Source organism: Protopterus annectens, chromosome 2.part1 (genome assembly GCF_019279795.1).
Source record: "Protopterus annectens isolate FY-2018-M chromosome 2.part1, PAN1.0, whole genome shotgun sequence".
NCBI classification, from domain to species: domain Eukaryota; kingdom Metazoa; phylum Chordata; order Ceratodontiformes; family Protopteridae; genus Protopterus; species Protopterus annectens.
In genome coordinates this window covers 408,503,851-408,527,383 of record NC_056729.1, presented here as the reverse complement: position 1 = coordinate 408,527,383, position 23,533 = coordinate 408,503,851, and the positions used below count along the sequence as shown (strand labels likewise).

The 23,533-nt window shown below is 44.4% G+C and overlaps 1 protein-coding gene across 2 annotated transcripts in view; it reads right to left on the bottom strand.

The window, feature by feature from the left end:
• Positions 1–23,533, bottom strand: part of NAF1 (nuclear assembly factor 1 ribonucleoprotein) — a 1,472,570-nt gene that overhangs the window by 1,411,988 nt on the left and 37,049 nt on the right. For both annotated transcript variants that reach the window (XM_044062219.1, XM_044062220.1), the window contains exon 2: positions 11,515–12,333. In XM_044062219.1, the coding sequence (XP_043918154.1) occupies positions 11,515–12,059 (545 nt within the window). In that variant the 5' untranslated portion in view covers positions 12,060–12,333. The remainder of the gene's footprint in view (positions 1–11,514; positions 12,334–23,533) is intronic.

Below are 23,533 nucleotides of genomic sequence, written 5' to 3'. Positions count from 1 at the left end.
ACGGTGTCAAACAAATGACACTACAGAAAAGTGTGTGCAAACATTAGAAAGGTTACCAACATGGTCAGAATGAATAGAATTCACAGCTTCACAGTACTGACGGGCTATAACAGTTCACTCATCCCAACAAAAGACAGGCTCCAGCAATCCTGATATGGTCAACAACAGTCAGTCTTTCAGAAGATGCAGGAAAGCAAAAAAAACTAAGACAATTATACCAGGTAGACAAAAAAAAATCTCTGACGTATTATACAGACACTAGGAGAACAGGAGAGCATGACTTTCTGGGGGAAGAGACCTTTTTAACTCCCAAGAATAAATGAGCACCTAACAATGTGATACAAGAGGTCTATGTCAGAAGCTTGAGTTTTCAGAAACTCAAAATTCATAGTGCCGAAGATGTGATCAAGTGTCCAAAAACCTGAACTTCAAAAAACATCAATTTTCTTTTACGTTTTTGCAGGGAGGGCAAGCACCCCTGCACTCCCCAGAACCCCTTGCTTATTATATATATACCAAATCAGAGATCGTACTACAGTGGGGAAAAGTGATATTCACTGTACTGCAATCCCCATTAAAAAGCTTTGAATTTTTGGAAACTTGATCATACGGTCTCGACCATATCAAATTCAAGTTTCTGAAAACTCGAGCCTCTGATACAGACTCAATACAAGACATTAAAGGCAGGATAATTTCAAAAGCAAGCTATATATATCTTTACAAGACACTGCTCCCTTATCAAGTCTATGAAAGCGATGACTCTGAAAACTTTAAAATGTTTAATACCCAGTCCAATGACACTAAAATATAATCAGCATACATCTTTTACGTACAAATATTTCAAGCATGGGCAATAATGCCCTCCTAGCCTGCCAATACACAAAAACAAATCACTCTCATAATAAGTGTCCAGACTGCTTTTAAAATATCTAAACTAGTGCTTGTTTTAACATAATTTGGTAGTTTATTCCATGCATCACAAACACACTCTCAATAAAAAAACAAAAATAAATAAATAAAATAAATAAAGTACATCTCTCATTCTTATACAGCCTCCTACACAGGTTCACGGACAATTCTCTACTACTCTTTGATAACACCTAACACTCCCAGAGGTAGAGGTCTCTAAATGCTCTATATAACTGAATAAAACCTCTGAAATGCCTTAATGAAAGACTATAAAAAAGTTTAGGTATTTTAATCTTTCATAACTTAAATGTTCACATCCACGGATGCCCCTGGTATACTTTCTTCTGTACTCTTTCCAGTTTACTAATGCTGGTTTTCTTAAAAGGTTGCCATATTACTATAATTTCGTAGGATAGTTTAAATATGATGGAACTTTTAGACAATGGTTTAATCACTTCTGATTTCCTAAACTTTATGAACTATAGGCTGTATGAAAATATTTATAACCATCTTTAACCAACTGGTTGATATGATTGGAAAAACTAAGGTAGATCTACCTATATACCCAGGTCCTTAAGTGAATCTACCATTTCAATTACTCTGTGCCAAATTAAAATATTCACCCTTCAGTCTACATCTCTCAAACCTCATATGCTTACTTTTTGATGTATTGGTCAATTTACAGACTCTAACAGATTTAATCAGCTTATCCATTTTCAAGTCACAGACTATGCAACACCACAGGACCGCTCTTTTTTGGCATTTACTTCTCTAAAGTCAAGACCAATGTCAGTGGTCTCTGGCTAACTAAATTTGCAGATGACTGCAAATTAGGAGTGGTCACTGAATCCCACACTGGCTCAAATGTTCTCCAGGAGGGGCTGACAGACAAAACTGTTCACAGCCATGGACTAAAACTACATACCAAGAAATGCATAACAGTATCCTTTAGGAAGTCATCCACCCCTGGTAACTATTATATTGACAACACACCCCTTAGAGATGACCCAGTAGTCAGGGACTTAGGGTCACACACACATAGTAATCTTGTAGACACTTGACAGACAAAGCCTAAAGTGAGGAAATCATTCTATGTTGCGCAACTTATAAACAAAGGTATGGTATCCAAGTCCAAGGAAGTCATTGTTCCACTGTATTTGGCATTCATCAGACCTATCGGAGTGCAATGCCCCTTTTGGTATGCACCTAACCAGGCATATCCAACAAATTAAACGTCCACAGAGGTTCCTCACTAAAAGAATACAGGGCACAAGTAAAATGTCCTATGCAGACTGCCTCAAGGCTTTATCTCTATATTTTGTCTCCTACAGGTTTTTGCTCCTGCATATCCACAAAACAAACAGCACCAGATTTACCCGTTCTAAAGACTTAAACCTTGCCTGCAATATAAATAGGAGCTGCTGGAGAAACATCCTAGACTACCCAGTCTATGGAACACACTTCCCTTCCATGTGAAGCAGAGTTCCTCCCTAATCGAATTCAAGTGCAACTTGGACAACTGGATGGGGAACAGGAAATTCATCCCCGGTTTGGCACCTATGTCTCTAATGGACACACGCAACCTGTAAATGGTTCATCTCCCAAACCCCTGCTTACACTATCAAGCGTATCAGAACTTGTCAGAGATTTGAGATGCATGGCTACTCTTTATAAAAACGTCCTTGTAGTCAACAGCCTAGTAAACAAAAGATAACTTTGATAGATACAATCTAAACTCTGAATGACCCTGACTGTAACCTACTATTTCAGTTGCCCAACTGTCCTTGCTATGTCCTGTTTATAACCCATGCAACTATCTATCTTATCAAGATTATATTAACATCTAGTTCTACTTTACTCGGCAGTGTTTTGTGTACGATCTTATCACATGATGAAGATATGTCTATATAAACTACATCACAATACACTTTTTCATTTACAGCCATTATAGAAAGTACAGTTGTGCACACTTCCCATAAATGTAGATGCGAGTGTATTCACTGTTGCAGTCATCACATTTGGGTTATCTGCCTGCAAGGTAGCCCTCAGCCCGCCTGAATACCAGTGTCTTCAGATTTCTGCTTCGGATGCTGTCGCTTCTTCCATGACATCAGTTTGTCAGGGGTATAAAACATGCAGCCGACGCTATTACATCAGTTTTTCTTGCCCCACATGTCAGGTGCCCCCACAATAGGAAGCAATTATATGGTATGGTACACCCCCATCAAAAAGGAAATACACAAGAAAAAATAAGTATACCAACAAGAAGGAAAGGTATAGCCAAGAGAAGTCAGGGGGCTGGAGGGAGGGTAACCAGGACTGCAACAGTGAATACACGAGAACATCTACATTTATAGTAAGTGTACACAACTGTACTATGTTCTTCGTGTTTCACAGTTGCACTCATCACATTTGGGTTGATTCCCACAGCTAAGGAAGGGAAGAGGAAGTTAAAGAGCATTAGGACCAGCTATTAAGCCCTGCAAGACTGCAGTGGCAAATCCAGCTCTGGATTTAGAAAAGATAGGCATGTGGTAATGCTTGGTGAAGGTATGTACAGAGCTCCAGGTAGCAGCGTCTAGGATGTCCCTGGTAGAGACTCCTCTGAGAAATGCCACAGAGGTAGATGCAGCCCTGGTGGAATGTGATCTTATCCTCTGTGAGCTAGGCTTTCCATGGTGATTGTAGCAGAAATGAATGCAATAGGCTATCCATTTGGAAATGGTTTGCTTTGAAATGGCCTTAGAATCTAAGTTGTCTGTGCACGTCCAGAGAGAGTGCAGTATTCGTTCCCCTTTGTTTTGTGGATTAGGGAAAAAAGTAGGCAAATGAATGGACTGATTCAGGGCCACACTAGACACTACCTTGGGCATAAAGGAAGGATTAGTCCTGAGGGAAACCCTGTCCGCATGGAAGATAATGAAGGGTTCCACTGCCATGAGGGCCTGCAATTCAGACACTCTTATTGCTGAAGTGATGGCTAGAAAGAAGCCTGTTTTCCAAGAAAGGAATTTCAACACTGCTGTTGGAGCTGGGTCCAAGGGTGGAAGAGTGAGCTTTTCCAATACAAAGTTAAGGTCCCAAGCTGAAGTGGGAGCTCTCCTGGGGGGTCTTGGCCCCTCTAAGGAATTGTTTTAGCAAGGGGTGAGAGAAGAGGGGTGGCCCAGTATTATAATGTGCTGAAATGACAGAGGCATGAATTTTAATTGACAAGAAGGATAGGCCCTTGTGGAGCATTTCTGTTAAGTACTCTAGAATATGAGGTAAGCTGGGCACCGTTGTGCCCATCCCCTGAGCCTGGCTCCAGGAACTGTATCTTTTCCAATTTTCAGCATAGGATTTTCTAGTACTAGGCCTCCTTGCCTCCAGAATGACATCCAGCTGAGGGATGCTAGAGGAGGCCTCAAGGAATTAGCCAGTCTGCAAGGTTCAGGGTTTGAAGCCGAGGGTGCAGAATCTGGCCCGCCTGCTGGGACAGCAGGGAAGGGGTCTGAGGCAGGTGCCATGGTAGTAGCAGTGTCATACTGCGCAAGAGGGGGTACCAGTGCTGGCTTGGCCAGTCTGGTGCAATGAGTATTGTCCTTGGCTTGTCCTGTTTGATCTTTAGTAGAACCTTCACGAGGAGAGGCAGAGGGGGGAAAAGGCATAAACAGAGAGGCTTTCCCAGGTAAAGGACAGGGCATCCACTTTCCAAGCTTGACTGTGGGGAGTTCTTGTACAGAATTTGTTTAAATTGGTAGTTCTGAGGGGAGGCAAAACAGGTCTACCTCTGGAGTCCTCCATTTGTTCAAGAGGTTGAATATTTTGTGTTCGAGTTTCCATTCATGTGGGTCCATGAGATTTCTGCTTAAGTCGTCTGCCAGTGAATTTAGTTTGCCTGGCAAGAATTGTGCTTGTAGGTGTACTTGGCAGCTCAAGGCTGTGCTCCACAGAGCCATGGCTAGTCTGCAGAGATGGTACGAGTGGGGTCCCCCTGCTTGTTTACTTAAACACATAACTGTGGTGTTGTCTGTCTTTACCAATAGTTGTCAAGAAAGAATACGGTCTTTGAAGGCTGTCAGAGCATTATGTACAGCTAACATTTCTTTTTGATTGATATGCAGGTGCATCTGTCTCGGGTTCCATTTGCCCTGAATGCACTGCCCTGACATGTGAGCCCCCCATGCATAGTCTGATGCATCTGTTAGGGTTTGGGTGGCAGGGGGTAGAGTGAAAGGGAGTCCCTAGTTGTGATAGCAGGCCTCTGCCCACAAAAGGAACTCTGTCTTCACACAAGGAATGACAGAAATCATTGTTTCCAGGTCCTGAGAATGCTGACACCATAGGCTTTTTAGATACCATTGGAGTTTCCTCATATGCAGTCTTGCATATGGAATTAGTAGAATGCAAGAGGCCATGAACCCCAGAGCTTGCAGTATTTTCCTTGCAGATGGCTGGGGTTTTGTGGCCAATAGTCTGAAGCAGGTTGTCAAATAAACTTGTTTCTCCGGAGTTAGGAATGCCATCTGAGAAACTGTGTTCAAGCTTGCTCCCAGAAATACAATCTGTTGTCAGGGTACTAGGTGAGATTTCTTTTCGTTGATGGTGTACCCCAGTGAGGTTAGAAGCTTCTTTACGAATGCCTACAACACCTGGCTTTCTGCCGGAATCAGACAATCGTCCAAGTATGGGTAAATTTGAATATTTCTCTGCCTGCAAAATGCAATGGCTGGAGCTAGACACTTTGTGAACACCCTAGGTGCAGTAGGTAAGCCAAAGGGAAGTACAGAGAACTGAAAGTGCATGGAACCAGCCCTGAAATTTAGGTATTGTCTGCAGGATCCTCTTATTGGGATGTGCAGGTAAGCTTCCTTTAAGTATAGGGTTGCCAGCGAGGCATCCTTGGCTAGCATAGGAAGAAGCTGTTGAAGAGTTAGCATTTTGAATTTTGGAACCACCAGAAAGGTGTTGAGAATAGAGGTCCAGGATAGGACGCCAGGAGTCGCCTTTTCTGGGTACCAGAAAAAGTCTTGAATAAAAACCTTGTCCCCTTTGTTCTGCTGGGACAGGCTGAATAGCCCTGATACTGAGAAGAGAGAGAAGCTGCTGTTGGGCCTCCGCCCTCTGATTTGGGGGTAGGTCTGACCAACCATTTGGGGTTAGTAGTGTGTGGAAGTGGAACTGGTATCCTTGGGAAACTATGTTCAAAACCCATTTGTCCTGGGTAATGAGTTTCCAGTTTTTTGCATGCAGGGCGAGCTTTCCTCCTAAGGGAGCAGGTAGGTGAGCAGGGCTTGGAAGGTTTAAGGTTAAGTAATTGTGCCATTTTTCCATAGGGGGTGGCTTACTACTCCCTGCTTTGGAAGTGGGAGCCCCTCACTGCTTAGATCGGTGCGTAACTCGAGACTGTAGCCTAGGTGGTCTGCTGTTCCTGGGTTTGGACTGAGAAAGCCTGGAAGGGACTGGAAAGGACCAGTTCTTTGAAGGCCAATGCCTACTGAATCTGGGAGGCTGTACTTGTAGGAAATCTTTAACAGTTTGCATAGACTTAGCTTTTGCCTCCATCCTTTTGAGGACTTACTCTGCTTTGTTGCCAAAAAGACGGTCTTGGTTTAAGGGAGCATCCAGTAATTTAGCTTTAACATGATCTGGCAAGTTTTGTTCCTTAAGCCAAGCATGCCTTCTAAGTACAGACCCAGTGACAGCAGCCCTGCAAGATGCTTCTAAAGCGTCAAAACCACATTGCAAAGTATGTTTGTTTACCAACTTGTTCTGCAGAATGCATTAAATCTTGCAATTCTTTGTGTTCAGCACAGTCAGGAATCAACATAATTTTTTGTTTAAGTAGTCCCATAATATGCTGCTGATACTTCAACATATGAAACTGGCAATTTAAAGCCCTAATGGCCAAAGTAGCAGAAGTGTATACATTCTTACCCCATCTGTCTAAGGCTCTAGAATCTCTATCAGAAGGGGTAGGATTTTTGGCAGCAGCAGCCTTAATGCCTTTTGGTCCTTGGGAAATGGTCTCTGGATCCACAGAAGGATTCTTGAAGAGGAACTTGTGAGATTCAGGTACTTTGTAGTACCTGTCAGGTTTTCTGGGAGCTGGAGGTAAAGTGTCTGGGATAAGGCTAGATTCCAAGAAAGAATCATCTACAATGTCCAGAACAGGAGGGATAGCTAAAGGCCTGTAGTAAGAATTCCTTAAGTCTCTTTTTGGACTCAAGAGTAATCCTGATTTTCCCAGCAGAAATGCTCCCTAAGAGTATGCAAGGTTTCACCGAAAGAAAAATCTTCTGGAGGGGAAGCAGAGGGAATGGAATCCGCTGCATCAGAATCCTCATAAGTAGATAAGGGCAAATCCTGGTAATCAGGAGGAGCAGAAATATCAGATTCCTAAAACAGAAAGAAAATCAGTTCTAGGTCTCTTAGAAGGGGAAGGCTTCCCTAATTAAGGTAATAAGGTCTTCAACTATTCTAAGCATTTGTTTTTGAGGCATATGGGCCTGAGCCAGCGGTTTGGTCATCTATTTTCTAGGCGTAGTGTGAGTTTTTGGCCTGAGAAATTCAGAACTTCTGAATGGAAATGATGGTGTCAGTTTAATATGAATGTCTGTAGGCCTGAATACACCCTCAGAAGCCAGTGCCTGCACAGCGGCTCTGGACCCATCCAAGGTAGAGACATCAGCAGGTTCCATAGTCGAAGTATCTTGCGGCATACCAGACTCTGAATGGGTCTCAGTAGAGGCCAGTTAATCTGAAGTAGCGGGTATCAGGGGCTGCAAAAGTGCCTCACTGAGTACCGGCGGACTGGTGATTAGCTTAACGGAAGCGTCATCTGCAGTTTTGGACCTATGCTGTCTGTCTTTATCCTTACGTTTTTTCAGAAGATCGGTAATTGGATGGCTTAATGAAGCCATTTCGGAGTACGGAGATAAAGTACGAAAGTAATTAGCTGCAAAAATAGCCCGATGACGAATAGTTCGGGCGTTGAACAAGGCACAAAACCGACAGCGAGGGACTTCGTGGTCTGGGCCTAAACAGGGGATGCAGTAAGAATGAATATCTCTATAAGGTATTTGCTTTCCACAGGCAAGACAATTGTTAACTTTTACTGACATAGGTTAGAGCAAGAAAAAGGATCCCAACGGGGTACTTATCTTTTTTGAAAACTTTGGGTCTGAAACTCGAAAATGAAAATTTCAGGAAATGGCCAACCGGCACTTGCGAACTGCTTCGGCACCGCACAGCAAGAAAGACTGAAGTAATGGCGTCGGCTGCATGTTTTATACCCCTGACAACATGGAAGAAGCGACAGCATCCCACACAGAAATCCGAAGACTATGGTATTCAGGCCGGCTGAGGGCTACCTGCAGGCAGATAACCCAAATGTGATGACTGCAACAGTGAAACACGAAGAACATCAGCATGTTATTGACTGTTATAGATCTACTTTCAACACTTGTATACTAATTCATGGTTTCAAAACACAGCCTTTTCCAATTCTGCCTATTTATCCAAAATAACCTAATCCATTATTTTTCCACAACATGAAAGTAAACTTCTGGGTCTATGCGACTCTGGGCATGTCCTAGGCCATTTTTCCTTAAAGATGGGTTTAACAAGGGCATGTCTGCAACCTTGAAGAATCGCCCCACACTTAAAATATGACCTAGTGAAGAAAAGATATAATGGTACTGGAGGTTCATATTGAGGTGTCCTCAGGTCATTACCAATAATTCAGTCTCTTCCTTGGGCTTTTTTTGGACCCAGTTTATATTGTTCTTTTTCAATATAATGTAATTTAATTTCAGAATCTACAGTTAGTTGCATGTTAGTAGCACAACTTATCACTCCCTTTGTGGAGCCAAACTATTTTGCATAAGATTTTGCAAATATATCTCTAATCTGCTGTACTTGAGAATAACTTTTAGAATATTACACACAGTTTATTGATGTGTATGCCTAATAGTCTGTCCAGTTTGTTTATTTCAGTTTTCAAAGTTTAAAGTTTGACCATGTTTCCATTTCTTGCGCACCTTGTTATTATAGAAATATATCCTCCTGACCTTGGCTGCCTAGATCCTGATGTTAAACACAATAATAAAATATTTATTTATTTATTTATTTTTTATTTTAAACTTGCTACATTTTTTCTGCTGTTTTTCCTCTGAATGCATCATTCCAATTAGTATGATTAGTTTGCTTTCATATAAATTATTAATCTTCTGTGCATTGGTTTTATCAGTTTGGAAGAATTATTCAGGAGTAATTTACCCTTTAAAATCCCATGATTACTGCACACCAAAAGCGGTACAATTTGGCATGAATAACCATAATTTCCTTAGGAGTAAATACAGTTTCCAGTATGTAATGTTTCCTGGTAGGTTTGTTTACAATCTGCAAGGGCTATTGTTAAGTTGTAAATAATAATTCCCTTACTAATGGATGTACAATCAGTAGTATTCCAGTCGGTTTCTGGTAAATTTAAATCACCAGCTACTACTATTTGTCCCTCCTGTGTGTTTCTTGCAAGAAATATGTGAAATCAGTACTTGACTTTGGTAAACGTTATTGTCACAGTTATATAAACTATAGTATAGGTGTCATCAAAGATACAATAATCACAGGTCACAATCTTGCTATCGTAACACCTGCACCCAATTTTTTTTTGTGAAATGACTGTTACACCACCGCATACTGTTTATAGACCATTTATAGACTTCTGCACTTTTATACATCAATGATTCAATCGAATGAGTTTTATGCCAAGTGAAATTGACCACTTGTGATTCAGTCAAATCAGCGTACACATGCCTATATATAGATGCATATATTTCCCTGTCTCTGTATGTTTAAGCATTAAGGCTTATACACACACTGTGTGCATTATAAATGCGCGCACGCACACCTGTGTGCATTATAAATGCGCGCACGCACACCTGTGTGCATTATAAATGCGCGCACGCACACCTGTGTGAATTATAAATGCGCACACACACACCTGTGTGCATTATAAATGCGCACACACACACCTGTGTGAATTATAAATGAGCACACACACCTGTGTGCATTATAAATGAGCACACACACACCTGTGTGCATTATAAATGAGCACACACACACCTGTGTGCATTATAAATGAGCACACACACACCTGTGTGCATTATAAATGAGCACACACACACCTGTGTGCATTATAAATGAGCACACACACACCTGTGTGCATTATAAATGAGCACACACACACCTGTGTGCATTATAAATGAGCACACACGCCTTTTTTTTTTTTTTTTTTAAAAACACCACTACATGTTTGCATAGCACTCCAACGTAAAGACAGCTGTCAGAGTTCCCTGGTCTGGAAATAATTCAGGAGGACAGGTGTTCTACCACCCCTACTTATGATCATTAGTTCAACAGCAGTGCTACATTCTCACATACCACAAAGCCAAACAATATCTGTGGCTCTGAATCTCAGCTGTCCTACAGAAATACACTGAAGCAACCTGAATTGACTACCCAGTGGGTAAAGGAAATTAACGTGTATTAAAGTCATGCAACACAAAAGCCCCAAATGAATCTCATAATGTCAGCATCAATGTCAGTGATCCAGCAGGTAGCACACTCATGACTGGTGCAAAAGGCTGTGGGTTCTAGTCCCACATTAGTAAATGGCCTGCTGATGCTACAGTGCAGCACAAGTGAGATGCTGCACTCCTGTGTGTCATCCTTCAAAATGAGAGATTATACCAAGGTCCTATATGCTTGAGTTGATGGTAACTCAGGTGGATGTAAAAGATAAAAGAGAATGGGAAATTCTCTGATGCCCTGGTCAAATTTCTCCCTAGTGGTATAAATACCACCTTGAGTCTCCCCTGAAAAGAAGTCTGGCCTAGTAGGATTAACCCGGTTAACAAAAAGGATGAATAAATAATCCGAATACTATACTGGTAAGAAACACGATACTGCAACAATGGTGCATTTTCTGTCTCTTTGCAGACCTCTTATGGCAAGGAACTAAAACAACAAACTGAATAAATTGAAAATTAATGCCAGTAACACTTTTACATGTTCCATATACTCTTTAACAATTTATGTGCAAACCTACACTATAATAAGGAAGTATTCTTGCCATGGGGTGACCCCCATCATGTTTCTGAGCAATATTTACACTGTCTATTCAGATGACTCAACATCTAAGTTACCAAAGCAAATTAAATCCACAGATAAGGTAACATGCATTCATGCCCACCAGCACTGCAGCTAGACGTTTCTGGATTTCGGTTCCAAGATAACGATCTAGATCGAAGAGGAAATAAAAACTAATCCAGCCAACACAACATTTCTGTTTAACTAGTTTCTAAATTACTTTTATGTCTATTTGCCATAATCATCCATTGACTGCAGGCTTATTAATGAACTGGGTGAGATGTCTGCTGCTGAACCATGTAACACTTAGAACATCTCCCCAGAAAAGGAATATCCGAGTGCACAGTGAAGGCCACCTAACGACTACAATGCAAAAATTTTAGTAGTAATGCAAAACACCCGACTTTCACACAACTATTTACTCAAGCATAAATTCTTAAAAGGGAATCAAATTGGAGTAATTAAACAAACCTGTCAGAAGAATCGTTCTCAAAAGAAAAGCCTGAATCTCTGTATTCCTTTATGCTTCTAAATCCATCTGTGGTCTGTACAAGTACAGGAGTAAGAGAACAAGCCTCAGCAGGTGGGGAGGTTTTTTGAGGCTCTGAAGTTGGGCTACACTGTGAAGCATTACAGGAGCCGTTCCCAGATGATGGTATTGAATCTCTGCATTCCTGTGTCTTTATAACCTCATTCTTTGTTTGTACAGTGATGGGAGTATAAAGACAAGTCTCAGTCTTGGCTGGCTGGGTAGCTTTTATAGGTTCTGAATTTAATCCAAGCTGCAAAACATTACAAGAGGAGCCCTCAGAGGAAGAGGGTGATGTGGTATTTTCCTGAGTATTTACAGACTCATTGTCATTCTTGTTTTGTACATTGATGGAAGTAAGTGAAAAAGTCTCAGACTCAACTGGTGGGCAGGTTTTTTCAAGCTCTGAGGTTGAGCCAAGTTGTAAAGTATCGTTCACACCTACCATCACTGCTGTCTCTTTTACACAAGAACTCAGGGCATCCATTTACCACAGATCAGTCAGAAGTGAAAATCTCGTTTACTGCATCCAGCTTAGCCAAGAACAGCAATAATATACTGAAGACTCAAAAATGGTAATCAAACTGAGACCCACTATTGCCCTTATCTTTGCAGACTATCACAATGAAAATATTTGTTTTCCTGATGTGTAAAGAATTCTCAGATCAGACTCTCATTCAGCAACATATAATTATCTCCATTTGTCACCTGAACCAAGCTCTTCAGCTGTGCATTCATCTTCCATATTCCAGGAAAAGAACCTAAAGAGAAATAAAGGAACATTAAAACACATATGTTAAAGCATTTAGTTAAAACATTACCAAAGTGTTTTTGACCGCTAAAAAGAATGTTAAACATAAGCAGAGTACATGCTCAGAAGGAATCGTCTCAGATTAATGAACATTTTACAATATTAACGAGTATTTTGAAATACATTTTGAAATGCTAAGCCAGCACCATGCTGTGGAGAAAAAAAATCCCTGACTACAGCCCTGGTAATCCAGGTTCTATTAGCAGCTCAGATATGAGACACTGATAAGAGGTGGATTAGGCATGTCCAGCCTGGTGAGAAGGGCAGGGGCTCAGATGTGCCTAGCAGCTGATCCACTGTGAGGCCTGGAGAGATGTGGGGATATGGTCCTTAAGGTTGCAGAGGCACTGCCCGAGTAGCCATGGAGACAGGATTATAGGCCAGCAAGCCATGAAGTTACAAATGCATGCCTTTAAGGTAGCTTAAGATCAGCAGGAAGGAGACAAAACAGGAAAAAAACTGAGCTGCAGATTAAATCATTTAAGGATTTCTTGAAACTATATGAATTTAAAAATGTTGTCCTTGTCAACTGTAACTTACTTTGCATGTAGAGATCTCTGTGATGCAAATCTGTAAATTTAGTTGTGTTCACATGTGAAGCACTGAACAATCAGTCAACATACCATGACAAGCCTTTCCAATAAACTATATCGAAAAATTCCCTCTAGCCTCAAGGGCAACACAAGACAGACCAGGGGAGAATTTGAGGTTACCCATCCAATTATTAATTAATAGAGGTATACAAGCACAAGGAAGAACTAATGAAGGTACTAGGAAATGTGGTAGGTGCAACCAGTGCTCTGCTATTATAGAAGGCAACTATATTATTCTAGAGAATTTAAAACAAATCTATTTTAAGAAAGGCAACTAATACTAAGCAGGTGATGTACTTAGCTAAGTGCAACACCTTGGTGCATTTTATATAGGGAAACTGTAGAGCATTTAAAAACAGGATATACAAACATCTTTATAATACAAGGAGAAAGAATAAAATAAATAGTGTTCTATACAGACATATAGTAGCTAATCCTACTTGTGCTGCCCTCAAGTTTGGAATTGTGGAAATTATATCACAGCCCGGGGGAAATATAAAAGCTAGATATAGGAGTGTATCACTGTTATATGTCACACTATTATGCATGTATAGGTTAAGCTTCAGCGTGTCATTAGAACGTCTTATAGTATATATTTGTTACCAGAATACAAGTTTATAGCATAAAAGCATGGTCATTACTATTGAGTTTTTAATATTTTTAACATTTTTATGAACAATGGTTATTCATATTTTTTTAAGTTTTAGTGTTTTATACATGCAGTTTTTTTTTTAATTTAAACTGGAACTCACATGACAGACTGTTACTGTAGCTTTAAGCTAATGAAGTAGTTGCTGTTAATTAAATGAACTCATTGGCTTGAAAATGGTATAAATATCAGTGGTGAATGTCTTTATTGATGCTGATAAAATCTATGGTGCAGAAGAGAAAAGCGCTAAATCTTTTGGAGTTTGGATGTGAATAAAAGACTGTTCGTTTTTTCAATATACATTGGGTGGACTGCTGTGGCTTTTGAAGTGCTTGGGAATCCTATGCCTGGTGTTTGCCCTATTAACTTTTTATTACTTATTTTTTTTACAAAGTGTAGAGGACGCTAAGGAAACCATGTTCTCCCCAATAAGAAAGTTGGAAATGGCAGCCAATTGAACTTCCACCGTAGAATAGTTAGCACCTTGATGAAATATACATGCCAAGAAATCAACCACCACTGGGACAGGAGCTGTGAACGGATCCAAGTCCCTTTGAGAAGCCCAGATGGAAAAACGCTTCCATTTACTATGGTAAAGCTTCCTGGCAAACAATTTGTGAGTTGCCACCAGAATAGTCTTAACCAGAGAAGATAAACCGGGAGTCCTAGCTATCACAGGTACTAGAGCAGCCAAGCAGCGAGCTTTAGGCTGTCCAGGTTTGGATGAGTAACTCCCGAGGGGTGAGAAATGAGATCCGGAATCGGCTCAAAGATCCATGGAAGAGCTGGGAGATGAGAACAGAGGAAGGGAAACAAAACTTGACAAGGCCAGAACGGGGCAATTAGGATCACTTTGCTCCCCAGCCTGCGAGCCTTCTGGATGAACTTCGAAATAAGAGGTAACCGGGGGGGGGGTAAGCATAAATAAGACCGGGAGTCCAAACATGAACTATAGCGTCTAAAGGACTCCCCCTGCGGGGGTTCAGAACAAAGAACTCGCTGTATTTCACGGAAGATGTGTGATGACTGCAGCAAAGCCAACCCCACTTGAGGAAAATCTGCTCAGCTACTGAAGGATTCAGAGACCACTCGTAGGGCATCAGAATAGTCCTGCTCAATTTTGTCCGCCAATATGTTGGACCATCCTCGAATGTGCATTGCTACCAGTAACCGGCTGTTGGAGATCACCCATTCCCACACTCTCATGGCCTTGCTACAGAGGGGATAAAATCGGGTTCCCCCATGCTTGTTGATGTACCAAACTACAGACATATTGTCTGACTGTATTGCAATTGTCCCCAGAGGAAGAAAGGCGGGCCTGCAATGCCAAAAGGACCGCCTTCATCTCTAGAACATTGGATATGCAACTTGGTCTCATTCAGGAACCACGTACCTTGGACTGTCCTTCCCGAGCAATGCCCCCCACCCTAGTTGGGAGACATCTGTGGTCACAGTCGCTTGGGGAGAGGCTGCAATGAACAGGCATCCCTTGACCAGTTCCGAGGAGTGTATCCACCAGAGGAGGGACTCCCCGTCAACTCTGCTGATGCGTACAGGATGCGTCAACGGCAGCTCTAACCATGACCAATGGACCACTAACATCACTCTAGAACCCGCATATGAAGACAAGCACAGGGAAGAAGGGTAATAGTGGCTGCCATTGAACTCAAGGCTTAAAATACAGTCTCTGCTGATGGGAGGTTTGAATGAATAACCAGGGGACATATGGAGTCGTAAGCTCCAAATTCTCTCCAGGATTAGAGAAACCTTCATTTGCAGAGTGTCTATCCTTGCTCCAAAGTACTCTAGTACCTTGACTGGGATCAGACAAGATTTTGCTGTGCTGATAGCGATTCCCTGGTCGGACAGCTTTAAAGGGTAGTCTCTGGCTTGATAAAGTAGATGCTTGGTGGGAGCAACAAGGAGCCATTTGTCTAGGTACGGGAAGACCTGTATTCCCTGAAGCCTCAGGTGAGCCGCTACAACTACCATGACCTTGGTGAACACCCTGGGGGCTGTGGTGAGACCGAAGGGTAAGGCTTGAAACAGATAATGATTGGCTCCTAGCTGGAAGCAGAAGAACCTCCAACAGTGTCTGTGAATCTTTATATGGTAGTACGCATCCTGGAGATCTATAGAGCACATCCAGTCTTTCTCCTGAAGATAAGGCCAGATGGATTGCAATGTGACCATCCAAAACTTCTCTTTGGCAATGGGACAGGCTGAGGGTGGACAGATCCAGAATAGGGACTCGTTTCTTTAGCAGCTTGTCTATCTCGAGCACTGATACCTCCCTTTTCATGGGGAGGTGTTTTGGTGGAAGACAGAATTCCACAAAGGGGATAGAATAGCCTCTGGATATGATCCGAAGCACCCAACTGTCTGTTGACATGGACTCCCATGCCATTAGGTGCAACGAAAGACTACCCCCGCCTACCTCCCGAGTAGAGCAGTCGGACAACGCCTTGGGGCTGCTGCACGGGCCTGTCAGAGAACGGTTCTCGAAACTCCACGTTCCTCAGACCCCCTCTGCCTCTGGGGGAAGATGAGTCCTGAGCATCCTGGGAATACTGAGACTTCCGGAACCATATCTTCTTTTGCCCTCGCCGATTCCTGGAGAAGGATCTTTGAGGGTTAGAGAAGCTGATCTCTACGGCAGACAATGTCTTCCTGTTCTTTTCGCTCTGGACCAATGTCTCACGAACAGTCTTCCCGAACAAGGAAGAACCATCATAAGGGGCATTTGCAAATAATGCCTTAAATGGCTCCAAGAACGGACACAGCCTGACCCAAACGCGACTCCTCATGGCAACACCCGACCCGGCCACCCTTGCTGCTCCTTCAGTAGCATGTGAGAGAAGATGCATGGACGTGTTGGATACCGCTTTCAGAGTGGCCATCCGTGCAGAGAATGTATGCTTATCCTCTGGCGACATGGACTCTGATGACTCGGCTATCTCTTTAACAAGGTTACCCTGTAATCGGGTAACTTGTGCCACGTAATTCAGTGCCCTTATGAAAAAGGTAGAGGAGGCATACACCAGCTTCCCTAGGTGATCCATTGTCCTAGACTCACAGTCGGGAGGATGAACTGTAGAACTTTCTTGGGCTAGTGCTTTCTTGGTGGCTGCTGCTACCACCATAGCGTCTACAGGGGACCCTTTGTTACAGCTAGGTCTATCCAAGGGAGGGCTCAGGATCTTCTCTGGGCACTTTGATATTGGCTCCACGATGTTGTTCTTTCCATGCCCGGGAGGTAATGAGTTCTACCAATGGATCTGCGGGGGGGGGGGGACACCCAAGAAGTAGACAGGCTCGTGCCGAAGGCCTCCAGAAACACACGACTCGTCTGAGGTAGGCTTGGGGACGCCCCCCCCCCATTGGCACAGGATTTCCATGATGTCTCCAAAGGAGACACTGTCGGGGGTGATCTGGGGGAGCCTTCCCCCCTCCAAGTCGGTGTCCTCGGTGAGGGGACTCTGGAGAGGAGTCCAGGTGCCTCATTTTTTACGTCCGTTTGTGAGGAGCCTCTTCGGTGGGACTGTCCGAATGGGACTCGCAAACAGTCTGAGGTTCTGCAAGGGGAACAGCCTGGGACACTTCGAGCAAGGGCTGTCCTCGAGTGGACAAAATGGACGCGGTCGCATCCAGAGCCAAGGGAGCAAAGGTGGAATCAGAGGAAATAGTCAGGGGTCTCAACCCACTCGAGAGCACCCTTTCCACCACATAGAATACCAAAGGAGAACGAGGCTTCTGGGCCACCAGTAAGGAAGCTGCCCTCCCCGGACCTGATGGGGAATCGGAGCAGAGCCCACAGGTGCCGAGATGCTGAAGGGGGGCCATGACCCAATACGGCAGGAGCTGATCAAAACCCTGCTTCGGATCAGACGTGCTAAGGGCAATGGCCGGCAGAGGTACAAGGTACCATCGGCGCCGACCCCCCCCCCCCCGACTCAGAGACTCCTCAGTTCTGAAATCCCCAATACCGGGGGTTGGATTGAAAGAAGGGAGTGAGCTCCCCCCTCCAGAAGGGGAGGGGGCTGGCAAGACCCCTATCTGGATCTGGGTGCGAATAAATCTCATCATTTTGTCCATCTCCGCTTCAGTCAAAGTTCTGGTGAAGCGCAACGATGAAGCCACTGATGCCAACCTAGAAGGTCGGTGCACCGACACTCTAGAAGAAGGTCTAGCCTCAACCGGCTCTGGTGAGAACCTAGGCGACTGGAGTTTCTGGGGAAGACATGACAGACCCGACTGGTCCGGGGATCTCTTTCCTAGTCTTGTCCTTGTCTTTTGTAGAAAACTCCCCTTCAACAAGCCTCTGAACAGGAGGGTGAGTCCCGGCCTGGGAGGAGGAAGTTGCAGAAGCAGTCACAGCCGTAGTAGCGGGGACAGCCGCCCCCGAAGCATAAACAGTCCTTTCATGACCAGCTTGGCCTTGCAGTCTTTCAAGGCCCGCGGGTTAAAACGCATGCAAATAGAGCAGTCTGTCGACAGATGTGCGACTCCTGAACATACCATGCACAGAGTGTGGTCATCCGCTGGGGATAACTTATGCCCACACACTGCACACTTTCTGAAGACAGGCTTGTTCTGATCAGCCATGTCTGAATATAAAGATTCTCTCACACACACACACACACACACACACACACACACACACACACACACACACACACACACGCCTATAGGAAGACTTTTTTTTTTTTCGATGCAACACAAAGAAGGGGAGGGAAAGGAAAGGGAAACCCTAACCTAATACAAGGACAAAATACACTCTTACCTAAAGATTTTGAGAAAAACACTAAGTAAGCAAGCACCATGCCTGGAGCTCCGAGACCACGATGTTAAGCAAAGCTGTGACAAATGAGATCTGAGGGAAGGAAGGAGATGGAGGGGTATTATGGGTAAGGGGAGGAGCTTGGAGCTCAGATCAGATACTGGTGAAACTGCAGTCTCCGATCCAATTCGGATCCATAATCCACAGGTTGAAGAGCAAATGAAGTAAACCACTTCAGATCAAACTTAATTTAAGTCTCCTAACAAAGTCCCTCAGGTTGACAGTCTCACAAATACCTGCTCGAGCCGCAAAAAGTCCAATCTTTCCTGAGAACCAGAATTTCATCAAAATCTAGCAGTCTATGCAAGTCACACTCAAGGAAATGACCTCTTATTTTTGTGCACTCCTTTTCTTTCCTTTCCAGGAGGGATTGCTTTTGAATGGCTTCCCCTTGGTATCCTGCTTCTCCATCCCTGGCCCTGCTGAGACTTGCGCCCAAGTACGTTTCCCAGTGCCCGTGTCCTGATATACATTGACCGGCTGAAAAAAGAAGTTATGTTCTTACCATAACGTTCCATGTGGAGTGTTCATCTCGCCTTTGTTCTTACACACGGGTTCGGAGCCGATCCTCGGCTCCGAGTCGGCCGCATAGCAAAGCTCTGCATCTTAGAGAAGCTCGAGACCAGGCTATAACCCACAATCCTCCCTGCCATTACTCAGATCTAGTTTGCAGGCAAACCAGACTAACAATAAACCTGAGGTGCCAAGGCTACATACTGCTACAAAAATTCAGAGACACCATCTCACTGACAAATAAACTAAAGGGTAACGAATATACCCTATGGAGGTAAGAGGTATTATATACCCGGAAGAGGTAAAGACATGTGGACCAGACTCTAGTCCTACTCGTTCTTCCAAACACGTGAGGGAGGGAAGGGGGGGAATGTAAGAACAAAGGCGAGATGAACACTCCACATGGAACGTTATGGTAAGAACATAACTTCTTTATGTGAGAGTGTTCAATCTCGCCGTTTGTTCTTACACACGGGTAGCGTCCCTAGCTCCGTCACCCTGAGTGACTCATGGAAGAGCGTTCCTGAGCACAGTGGAACCAAAAGATGCCCGGTCTTTGGAGGCTTTGTCAACCCTATAATGAGCGATGAAAGTATGTGGTTTAGACCACGTGGCTGCTGCACAAATCGTGTCCAAAGGCAGGCGAGCTGCATGAGCCAAGGAAGTGGAAACGGATCTAGTAGAATGGCCTTTAGGTTTGGTGGGCAAGGCCTGATTTGACTTAGAATACACAAAGGCTATACAATCAGTAAGCCATTTAGAAAGCATACGTTTTGTAACTGCCATGCCCTTTTTATTGTCCACAAATGCAACAAAAAGTTGATCTGTTTTTCTGTAGTCTTTAGTCCTGTCTAAATAAAATCTTAGCTGTCTGTGGACATCTAACTCAGACATCTAACTTGTGCAGCATATATTCCAACTTGCTGGTATGGTTTTTGAAGAAAGTAGGGAGTTCAATGGACTGATTAATATTTATGACAGAACATACCTTAGGAAGGAAAGACGGATTTGTTCGTAAGGAAACTCTATCTGGGTGGAAAATTAAGTAAGGTGGTTTAATTAACAGTGCTTGCAGCTCTGACACTCTCCGAGCTGAAGTAACCGCTACAAGAAAAAGAGTCTTTCACGACAAAAACTTCAGGAGGCAAGAAGAGGCTGGTTCAAAGGATGGCAACATTAGTTGTGACAACAACAAATTTAAATTCCATGGGAATAAAGGGTCTCTGACGGGCGGTCGAAGATGGAAGGAACCTTTCATAAAAGCCTTACAAAGCCTGTGGGACATAATAGAAGAACCATCCTCACCAACATGGAAGTTGGATATGGCCGCCAACTGTACTCTTAGTGTGGAAGTAGGGGCTCCTTCGTGGAAAAGGATGGATAGAAATTCTAGAACTTTATGTAAAGGAGCAACCAGGGGGTCCAAGTGTTGACTAGATGCCCAGTACACAAAGCGTTTCCATTTACTCTTGTAGAGTTTTGTAGTGGAAGCCTTATGAGAGGCAACCAAAATGCGTTGAACTGCCGGAGAAAGTAGATCAGACCTGGCTAGGCGGGGAAGTGGAGCAGCCAAGCTGCTAGTTTGAGGGATAGAAGAGACGGGTGAGGAACTCCTGATGAATGTGTCAGTAGATCTGGTACTGGGTCCAGGATCCACGGTTCCTCTGTTTGATGGGCTCGAAGAAAGGGGAACCATATCTGTCGAGGCCAGAATGGGGCTATGAGTATAATTGTCCTTTCCAGGTTCATGGCTTTCTGAAGAAATTTGGGAATCAAGGGGGTAGGTGGAAATGCATATAGGAGACCCGGGGGCCAATCGTGTATCAGTGCGTCCCTGGGGACATCCCCTGGAGGGTAGAAGGGCAAAATAGCTTCTGCATTTGGTATTCATCGGGAGGCGAATAGATCGCAGCAAGGCTGGCCCCATTTGCGGAAAATTCTTTCCGCCACCTGTAGTTTGAGGGACCACTCGTGAGGTAACAGGATGGCTCTGCTTAACCTGTCCGCAATGACGTTGGATGACCCCGGGATGTGCGTTGCTATCAGAAAGCGACCCGTGGACTCTGCCCATTGGCAAATTCTCATGGCCTCTCTGCATAATGGGTAAGATCTGGTTCCCCCTTGTTTGTTTATGTACCAGACTACAGACATGTTGTCTGTCTGAACTGCTACTGTTCCTAGAGGTAGGAGGGTTTGAAAGTGTTGCAACGCCAAGAACACCGCCCTCATTTCCAGAACATTTATGTGCAGGTTGTACTTCATGTTGGACCATTCCCCTTGGACTGTTCTTCCCTGAAAAAGTCCCCCCCACCCTATCAGAGAAGCGTCCGTGGTTATAGTGGCCGTCGGATTCGGTAGAACAAATGGACGACCCATAGTGAGATCCTGACCGGACACCCACCATGAGAGGTCTCGCTTGCAAGAATCTGTTATCAGAATCTTGTGCGTTAGGGGTAACTGCTGGAACGACCACTGCGTGAACAGCAGCCATTGGAGGAGCCTCATGTGCAATCTCCCCATGGGAACTGCAATCAGGGACGCTGCCATGAGTCCCAAAACCTTCAACACCAATTTGGCCGGGGCTTTCCTGCATTGCAGTAGAAGAAGAACCTGTTCCTTGAGGGATGAAGCCCTTACTTGAGGGAGCTTTACCAATGTTAAGCGTGTATCTAAGTCTGCTCAAATGAATGAAATATGCTGTGAGGGCAGTAAGGCAGATTTTTCGAAGTTTATGGAAATCCCTAGGTGGGAATAAAGGTTGACTGTATAGTCTCTGGCTTGTATGAGGCGACGCTCGGTGGTGGCGGTGAGGAGCCAGTCGTCCAGATAGGGAAACACCCGGAATCCTAGACATCTCAAGTGAGACGCTACCACTGCCATGCATTTGGTGAATACCCTGGGGGCTGAGGTGAGCCCAAAGGGCAGGGCTCGAAATTGAAAATGACTGGCTCCCAGCCGGAAGCGCAGGTGATCTCTGGACGGTCTGGCCATCTTGATGTGGTAGTACGCGTCCTTGAGATCTATCGAGCACATCCAGTCGTCCTTCTGCAAAAATGGAAGGATCGATTGAAGCGTGACCATCCGGAACTTTTCCTTCTTCACGAAGGTATTAAGATTGCTGAGATCCAAAATGGGTCTCCAGTCCCCTGTCTTTTTTGGAACTAAAAAGAACCTTGAGTTCCGGATCCTTTTTGGTCCGCCAGGACTGGCTGAATGACTCTTTTTTTGAGCAGCTTTGAAATTTCTATTGCTGCTGGGCCTGCATGACGGGTGGCACATCTGGAGACCTTCTTTGTTGGGGTGGAGTTGACATAAAGGGTATTTTGTATCCTCTGGTTACAATGCTTTTTACCCAGGAGTCTGAGGTGAGAGTTAGCCAGGCCTGTGGGTATAAAGCCAAGCGACCCCCGACTGCCTCCAGAGCAGGACAGTCGGGCCCCCATTCAGGAGTGCTGGAAAGGCTTACCAGGGATAGTATCCCTGTCGCCTTGGTTCTGCGGACCCACTCTGCCGCCGGGGCGACATCTTCCATGTCTGCCCCCCCCTCTGCCTCGGGGGGGGGGTTCACTCTGTGTGGCCTGGAAAGATCCCAGAGTTCTACGGAACCATATTTTTCCGCCTCGTTGCCCTTTGGGGTACGGTCTAGATGGAAGGGAAAAACGGACTCCGACAGCAGACAGAGTCTTTCCTTCCTGCTCACACCGAGTTAATGTCTCTTTCACTTTGGGCCCAAAAAGAGTGGCACCATCAAAGGGGGCATTGGCGAAGAGACTTGAAGGCTTCCGCAAAAGAGCACAGCCGCATCCAGGATTGTCTTCGTAGAGCAATCGCTGAAGCTGCGGCTCTACTCGACCCTTCAGCCGCATACGAGATGAGCCTCATGGACGAGTTCACTACGGAGGTAAGGGTGTTAAGCTGTGCTGTTACCTTATCTGAAACAGCAGCATCTGTGTTACCCTGGAGGGTATCTCCCAGCTCCTTGATGAGATCCCTCTGTAGACGTGTAAAATGTGTCAAATAGTTTAGCGAACGCATGGAAAAAGTCGCTGAACTAAAAACGCGCTTCCCGTATCTGTCCATAGTCCTAGAATCCTTATTAGGAGGATGAACAGAAGAGGAAGACTCCGACATCTCCTTTTTAGTAGCTGCAGCCACCACCATAGCGTCAACCGGGACTCCTTTGGTGAGATAAGTCTTGTCCTGGGGAGCGGTAATAAATTTGCTTGGTTTTCGAGGGACCGGTTCCACTGTGTCCGGTGTCTCCCACGCCCTTCGAGCAATCAAATCCATTAACTCATCGAAGGGCGAGTAACCCAGGAGGTAGAAGGTTGAGCACCAAATGCCTTCAGCAACACCGACTCGTCCTCAGTGGGGGCTAGGGACTGCCAATCACCCCTCTGTTTTAATATCTCCAAGATGTCCGCAAATGAGACATCCTCGGAGGGGGATTTTGGGGACCCCTCTGACTCATCCAAGTCAGTGTAAGAGTTAGAGATTCCTGTGGGGAATCTAAGTGCCTCCTCTTGCGCAATCTTTTCCTCGGAACCTCATCGGA